The 9069-nt window shown below is 36.5% G+C and overlaps 1 protein-coding gene across 1 annotated transcript in view; it reads right to left on the reverse strand.

The window, feature by feature from the left end:
- Positions 1–9069, reverse strand: part of LOC124525809 (cullin-4B-like) — a 120456-nt gene that overhangs the window by 86224 nt on the left and 25163 nt on the right. The window contains exon 10 of the mRNA XM_047098391.1: positions 8367–8485. Within this exon, the coding sequence (XP_046954347.1) occupies positions 8367–8485 (119 nt within the window). The remainder of the gene's footprint in view (positions 1–8366; positions 8486–9069) is intronic.

A 9069-nucleotide genomic window follows, 5' to 3' on the forward strand; every position in this document is an offset into this window, starting at 1 on the left:
ACAAAACTGAACTACTGGACCTCATGAAGATAAAAATCTTCTCCACAGCAAAGGAAACAATCAACAAAACTGTAAGGAACACAGTGGAATGGAAGAAGATATTTGCAAAGGACAGAAAGGGTAATATCTAAAATGTATAAACAACATCAAACTCAACACCAAAAAAACAAATAATCCAGTGAAGAAATGGGCAAAGGACAGGACAAAAGACACTTTCCCAAAGAGGCCATCCAGATGGCCCCTCCGTTTGGGAGGGGTTTGTTCTGGGAGTTTTCATGTCAATGTCTGGGATATTTAGGATTATTTGATAATTATGTAGTTGTCTTCCTGTGTTGATGGGATCCCGAAAGAAAGAAAGAAAGAAAGAAAGAAAGAAAGAAAGAAAGAAAGAAAGAAAGAAAGAAAGAAAGAAAGAAAGAAAGAAATATATTTACGTATATATAAATATTTTTAATACTGAAATATAAATAATACTTTAAATACATAAGTAAATTAAAAATGAAGAAGTAACTTAAAAAAAGAAGAAAATCCTGCCATTTGCAAAAAACGGATGAACCTGGAAGATATATGCTAAGTTAAATAAGCCAGAGACATAAAGAAAAATACTTTACGGTACCATGTATATGTGGAACCTCACTAAAAAATAGAGCTCAAAGAAATACAGAGTAGAACGGTGATTTCCAGAAGCTGGAGTTGGAGGAAATGTAGAGATGTTGGTCAAAGAGTAAACAATTTCACAACAACAAATTAGATAACCTAGATGGACAGGGACCCATTTTGAGAAGCACAAAATCTACCAAAGCGGAAAAAAGAAATAAGCTAAATAGACCTAAAGTAAGGGATTAGTCAGTTAAAAAAAAAAAACAAAAAACAAAACTGTAATCAAAGGAAAGCACAGGATGCAGATGCCTTTTTCCTCCAAATACAAAAAAGACATAAGAAAAAATGAATTCCAATACATCTTCAACCTGATTTTCAACAAATGGAAGAAAAGGGAAAACAGCACCATGGCAATAAAGTATGCTACACCTCCGTAGAAAAGAGTCTTAACGATTATTCAATTACAATGTAACATAGCAATTCCACTTTTTCGACTATGACAGAACAATTCCATTTCCAGGTATGCACAGAAAACACCATTTATTCAAACAATATCAAGAGATATTTGTATATCTCACATAAATACAAAAGTTCCTAAGAACCTATTCCCAATCTTGGAGGAAGACAGAAGCAGAGCAGGAGGACCTCAGGCTCCCATCAACACAGGAACACAACGAGATAATTATCAAGTAATCCTAAATATCCCAGACATTGACCTGAAAACTCACAGAACAAACTCCACAACTAGAGGGAGAGAAGAGGCCACACTGAGTAAGGAGGAAAGTGCAGAGATGTGGTTTAGGGTAGACATGGAAAGAGGGTGCTACAGACGTCCTGGCCACAGAGAAGAATGAGAGAATGGAGCTGCAGAGGAAGACTCCCAAAACCACTGTCTGGGAAAATGAGGGTCTGAATTTTCTGAGTTCTTGCGACCAATGGGGCTCAAATATTAAAGGTCAGAGCAGCTGGCTGAGATGGGGCCCAGGGTTACTGCACTGCTCCTGGAGAAAGTACAGGCAAACAGCTTGCAGGTAGATGGCATGGAAACAATGATTAGAAGGTCACCTGAGGCATGGGGAGGGGGGGCGCGGGCATTATTCAGTCACTCTTATTGGAGTTTATCCCTGAGAGGCAGCATTCAGCATTCACACAGATACCTCTCTAGGAACAAAGGATCTGGCTAGCCTCATTTCCTTTCCCCAGTCCTCACCATAAACCCAGAACCAACTGGAACCTACAATGACTGCCTAACTTGCTACACCAAGTTGCACACCCCTACACTATGACAAGACCACCTTTCTCAGTCAAGCATGCCTCAGTCCCAGTGTGGCATGCCAGGTCCCTCCCACAGAAAATCAGCATAAAGCCCTGCCCACACCACATCTCCCAACCAGAGAGTCCTGCAAGGCTTCAGTTCTGGTAAAAGTGGTGTCGGCCCTCACGTCACAAGCATACCAGAGCACACACCACATTCTTTCCAAAGACCAAAAACAGCCTCTGGAGATACGTCAGAAAGACAGAGAAGCACTACACAATGGCAAAGCACGCACAGCACAGTGGAGACACTCCCTGAAGTGGCAGGCCCTGGGTACTACATGACCTCTTCTTCATAAAGCCACTACTCTCAGGATCGGGAGCCATAAGTGTCTTTTATAACACAGAGAAGGAGGCAGAAATGAAGACAAAATGTGAACATGGAAGAATTTATTCCAAGTGAAAGAACAAGATAAGGCAAGGAGAGATCTAAGTGAAACAGATATAAATGACATACTTGATGGAGAATTTAGAACATCCGTAAGGAAACAAACTGGGATTCAAAACAACAGAAGACCTCAGGGACATCCTTACCACAGAGATAAAAGTGTTAAAAATGAATCAATCAAAAATGAAAGATGCAACAGATGAGATTAAAAACCCACTTCATATAATGAACAGTGCACTGGAATGAGGAGATAAATAACTTAGTGACCTAGAGAAGAAAAATGGAAAATAATAAAGCTGAACAAAAGAAAGAATAATTACGGAACATGAGAATAGACTTCAAGAACTCCATCAAACGTAGTAACACCCATATTGCAGGAGTTCCAGAAAAAGGAGAGAGAGAAAAGGGGGAAGAACATTTATTTGAGGAATAATAGCTCAAAACTTTCCTAATCTGGGGAAGGAAACAGACATCCAAATCCAGGATGCAGGAAACACAGAGAATCCCCATCAAAATCAACAAGATCAGGACAACGCCAAGGTATATTGCAATTAAACTTGCAAAATATAGCATTAAAAAATCCTGAAAGCAGCAAGACAACAAAGTCCCTACTATACAAGGAAAGACCCAGAAGGCTAGCTGCAGATCTCTCAACAGAAAGTTAGCAAGCCAGAAAGGCCGTGGAATGATGATATATACAATACACTGAATTGGAAAAGCCTACAGGCAAGAATAGTCTACCCAGCAAGGTATCATTCAGAAGAGAGGGACAGAAAGAGTTTCCCAAATAAAACTAAAGGAATTTGACCAATTAGTTTCCCAGACAAATAAAACTAAACCAGCCCTGAAAGAAATATTAAAGGGGACTCCTTGAGAGCAAAGGAGATATCAAAAGTGACAGAAACAAAAATGTCCAGAAACAAAAAAGCAACAAAATGTTACTAAGTACATATTTAGCGATAATTAGTTTGGATGTAAGTTGACTAAATTCTCCAATAAAAGGAAATTAAGGAAGAAATTAAAAAAAATACATGGAAACAAATGAAAATGAAAACACAACAGTACAAAACCTTTGGGATACTACAAAAGCAGTTTTAAAGACAGCAGAAGGAAGCAAATAATAAAGACCAGAGCAGAAATAAATGATATAGAAAAAAAAATCAGGCAACTCAATGAAACCAGGCGCTAGTTCTTTGAAAAAAAAAAAGAAGATGCACCGCTAGCCAAGCTTATCAAAATGAAAAAAGAATGGACCCAAATAAATAAAATCACAAATAAAAGTAGAGAAATAACAACCAACGCCACAAAATTATTAAAAAAAAAAAGAATATTAGACAAACTATAGGCCAAAAAATTGGACAAACTAGAAGAAAGAGATAAATTCCTTGAAACATAAGTTGCGACAATGAAAAAAAAAACAAAAAAAAACAACAACAACAAAGTGAAAACTTGAGCAGGTCAATAACCAAAAAGAAACTGAATCCGTCATCAAAATCTTTCCAAATAAACTAAAAGTCTAGGGACAGACGGTTTCACAGATGAATTATACTAAACATTTAAAAGAGTTAATACCAAGGGATACAGGAGTGCTGATGCATAGGGGCACTTTTACCCCATTGTTTATAGTAGCACTTTCGACAATAGCCAAATTATGGAAAGAGCACAAGTGTCCATCAACTGACGAATGGATAAAGAAATTGTGGTTTGCATACACAATGGAATACTACGAAGCAATGGCAAAGAAAGAAATATGGCCTTTTGTAGCAACATGGATGGAAGTGGAGAGTGTTATGCTAAGTGAAATAAGTCATACAGAGAAAGACAGATACCATATGTTTTCACTCTTATGTGGATCCTGAGAAACTTAACAAAAGACCACGGGGAGGGGACGAAATAAAAAAGAGGTTAGAGAGGGAGGGAGCCAAAACATAAGAGACTCTTAAAAACTGTGAACAAACCGAGGGTTGCTGGGGGATGGGAGGGAGGGGGTGGTGGGAGGGAGGGAAGGGTGGGTGATGGGTATTGAGTATGAGTCCTGGGTGTTGTATGGAAACCAATTTGACAACAAATTTCATATTAAAAAATAAAAAAATAAAAGAGTTAATACCTATTCTTCTCAAACTATTCCAAAACAAAGAAAAGGAAGGATAACTTCCAAACTCGTACTATGAGACCAGCTTTATCTTGATTCCAAATAAGAGGAAGACTACACTGAGAGAGAACTACAGGCCACATCCCTGATGGACATGGATGCAAAACTTAGCAATGAAATACTAGCAAATATAATCCAACAATTTCTTAAACTAATCATTCACCAGATTATTCCTGGGTTTCAAGGTTGGCTCAATATTCCCAAATCTACATGACACTCCACATTAATAAAGAAAAGGATAAGAACCATATAATCATCTCAACAGATACAGAAAAGCATTTGCCAAAAAAAAATCCACTCATGATAAAAATCCTTCATAAGAATATTTACAGGGAATATACTTCAACATAAAAAAGGACAATTGTGAAAAACACATAGCTAGCATCATCCTCAATGAAGAAAAACTGACAGGTTTCCCTTTACAAGACAGGGATGTCCACTCTCCACTAATGTTAGTTAGCACGGTATTAAAATTCATACCCTCAGTAATCAAAAGGAAAGAAAAGAAAGAGAGAAAGAGAGAAAGAGAGAGAGAGAGAGAAAGAGGGGGGGGAGAGAGACAGAGAGAGGGGAGGGAGGGAAGGGAAGGGAAGAGAAGGGAAGGGAAGGGAAGGGAAGGGAAGGGAAGGGAAGGGAAGGGAAGGGAAGGGAAGGGAAGGAAGGAAAGGCATCCAAATCAGCAAGGAAAAAGACAAACTTTCTCTATTTGCAGGTGACATGATAACTCTACAAAACCCAAAACATTCCACCAAAAACTGCTAAAACTGATACATGAATTCCGTAAAGTCACAAGATACAAATCAATGTACACAAATCTGTTGCATTTCTATACACCAATAATGAAACAACATAAACAGAAATTAAGGAGGAAGCACTCCCATTTGCAATTGCAGTAAGATACCTAGGAATATACCTAACCAAAGAGGTGAAAGACCTGTGCTCTGAAAACTATAAAACACTGATGAAAGAAATCGAAGATAATACAAAAAAATGGGAAAAAATCCCATGCTCATGGATTGGAAGAACACATATTGTTAAAATGTCTACACTACCCAGAGAAATCTACACATTTAAAGTATTCCCTATCAAAATACCATTAGCACTTTTCACAGTGCTGAAACAAACAATCCTAAAAAGAATGGAACCACAAAAGACCCTGAAGAGCCAAAGCAACTTTGAAAAAGAAAAGGAAAGCTAAAGACATCACAATTCCAGACATCAAGTTATATTGCAAAGCTGTAGAGATTAAAAAGTATGGACCTGGAACAAAAATAGCCACAAAGATTGTGGAATAGAACAGAAACCCCAGAAGTGAATGCATAATTATATGGTCAATGGACTGTCCACAAAGAAGGCAAGAATAGTGAGTTAGTCTCTTCAACAGATGGTATTGGGAAAACTGGATATCAACATAAGAAGGATTGAAACCGGACCACTTTCTCACACCATGTACATAAATAAATTCAAAATGGATGAAAGACCAAAACGTGAGACATGAAGCCATTAGGATCCTAGAAGATGGCACAGGCAGTAACCTCTTTGACATTAGCCTTAGCCAATTTTTTTCTAGAATGTCTTCTGAGGTAAGGTAAGAAAAGCAGAAATAAACTATTGGGAGTACCTAAAAATAAAAAGCTTCTGCACGGTGAAGGAAACAATCAATAAAACTCGAGAGCAACCTACTGGAATAGAGAAACTATCTAAAAACGACAAAACTGTTAAAGCGTAGTATATAAAGACGTTAAAACTGAAGAGCAAAACATGGATAATCCAACTACAAATGGCAGAAAATATAAACAGACATTCTTCCAAAGACATTAGAGGGCCAAAAGCTCAACATCAGTCATCATGAGAGAAATACAAATCAAAGCTACAATGAGCTATCACCTCACACCTGTCAGAAGGGATAAAATCAACAACACAAGAAACCCTAGGTATTTTTGATGATATGGAGAAAGAGGAAGAACTGTCTTGCACTGTTAGTGGGAATGCAAACTGGTGAAGCCACTCTAGGAAACAGTATGCAGATTCTCAAAAAGGTAAAAACAGACTATATAATCCAGCAACTGCACTACTGGGTACCTACCCAAACAATACAAAAACACTATTTCAAAATGATGCATGCACCCCAATGTTTACACCATTTATTATTACTATTATTATTATGGTGATTATGATTATGATTATTTATAACAGCCAAAATATGGAAACTGTCAATATGTTCACCAACTTCAAGTAAAAAAGTAGTTGTATATGTAGGGACGCATGGGTGGCTCAGTCGCTTACACATCTGACTTTGTCTCAGGTCATGATTTCGCAATTTGTGAGTTCAAGCCCTGCATCAGGCTCTGTGCTGACAGCTCAGAGGCTGGAGCCCGCTTCAGATTCTGTCTCCCTCTCTCTCTGCCCCTCCCCAACTTGTGTTCTCTCTCTCAAAAATAAACATTAAAAAATTAAAAGAATTTAATTTAATTTAACTTTTAAAAAAATTTAAATTTAAATTTTAAATTTAAAAAGAATTTAAAAAATTAAAAGAATGTAGTGATCTACATACAAAATGGAATATAAGCCATAAAAAAGCATAAAATCTTGCCATTTGTAATGACATGTTTGGAGCTAGAAGCAAAATAAGTTAGTCAGAGAAAGGGAAATACCACATGATTTCAACCATATGTAGAACCTAACAAACTAAACAAATGAGCAAAGGAAGAAATGAAAGAGAAACAGACTGGAAATAGATTTCTAACTCTAGAGAACAGAAAAGAGGTGGTAAGGGCATGGGAAAGGTACTTGTGATGAGCACATGTATTGTACAGAAGGACTGAATCTCTATACTGTACATCTGACACTAATATTGTAGTGTATGCTAACTACCTGGAAGTTATATAAAACTTTAAATTAAGAACAATTCCCAATACCTGCCCCCCCCATAGTAAAGCTGGGAATCAAAAGGTGGAAACAATCCAAGTGTGCATCCAGTTACAAACTGATGAACAAAATGTAGTACAGATATACAGTGGAATATTATTTTGACACTAAAAATGATAAAAGACTCCTATAACATTGCTGAAAGATCATCCTATGTAAAGGAATGCACAAACAAAAACCCACATATCATACGATTTAATTGCTAGGAAATAACCAAAACAGAAAAATCAGTATTCACAGAAAGTTGATTAGTAATTGCCAAAGCCTCCAGGGAGAAGGTAAGTAATGTGACTGCTCAATGTGTACTAGGATTCTGTAAAAATCACGAACATATTCCAGAGCTAAATAGGGAGGATGCTTGTGGAAACCAGCAACGCTTACGCAGCTGCTCCTTTCATTTCCCCTCTTAGCCTCTGGCATCTATTAAGCTACTTTCTGTCTGTCTCTACGTCTATTGTTTGTATCTATGAATTAACTAAATTTCACCCAATTTCCTATCTCTAAATGGTTAAAATAATAAATTTCATGTTAGTCTACCACTTACAAAGTATTAGTTAATTACTCACTGAAAGACATTGAACTTACGAGGACACTCGGCTGGTGACGACCCTCTCCCCGCTGTTTCTCTGAGACAATTTATGCTTACAGACTTTTTCAATAACAAATTCTTGTTATGAAACAGAAGAGTAGAAATTTAAGGTGGTAAAAGAAATGTGAGGCACTAAAAGAAAATGTTACACCAATAAATAATGTCCCCACTCTTCCCCTTCAAAAAGCAAGTATTATTTGGGGGAGAAAGACTTTACATATACAGAGAAATAAGAGTTTCAAGAAGGCTTAGAACATAGATTCTTCATCAATTTCAAGCTAAACATGTCTTAAAGATAGAAAGTTCTAAATTATAAACAATACATCATTAAAGGGGGAAAAATTAGCCGTATATAATCTAAATTACTTAATGCAGCATCTTCTTTAAATAAATACCTTGATATACTCAATCCAATGCTGGAGAAGAACTTGAAATCCACATTCTATCCTACTAAATAGTTGGTAGACTAAAGACAAATCCTCAATTCTGTTTTCATCAAGAAGAAAGTTTAAGCCTGAATATTAGAAACATGAAAGCAAAATTAGCAATACAAATACCCACCTCAGATATACGTTAAATGATACATTAATTTCAGATTGTTACATCCAAGACATTTACTATGGATTAAAAATGCTACAGTCCTAAACTTTGCAAGTAAGTGTAGTATCGGTAAGTGTTTATTAAGAAATAATTAGATGGATGGCAGAAAAAAGAGTGTAATTTATTCCTCTGGACTATTTGTTTTTCCACTGTCACAATGCTGTCTTGTAACACACTGTGTATGTCGTATTATTGCCGCAAGACATACATCACATAAATTTATGGTAAATAAGTTTGTAATACAGATTATTACTGTGCATGAATTAGAAAATTACACATTGTAAATACAACTGTACTTAGAAACATTAAATATCTGATAAGTGCCAGATACTGATTTTTTACATAAGAACAGGAAGGTATACAATATACCCAAATATATGGACACATATAATCATTCGATAAATAAATAAACAAGCATAAAAGCCCCAGAATGCCAAAGATATATGGCAGTATATTTGCTTCTAAAAAGCCACGTGTTCAGCATCAGAATACTTCAAT

The sequence above is a fragment of the Lynx rufus genome, unplaced genomic scaffold (assembly GCF_022079265.1).
Source record: "Lynx rufus isolate CCGP_SWC_20201006 ecotype Redwood Valley unplaced genomic scaffold, mLynRuf1.p SCAF_48, whole genome shotgun sequence".
Taxonomy (NCBI): Eukaryota; Metazoa; Chordata; class Mammalia; order Carnivora; family Felidae; genus Lynx; species Lynx rufus.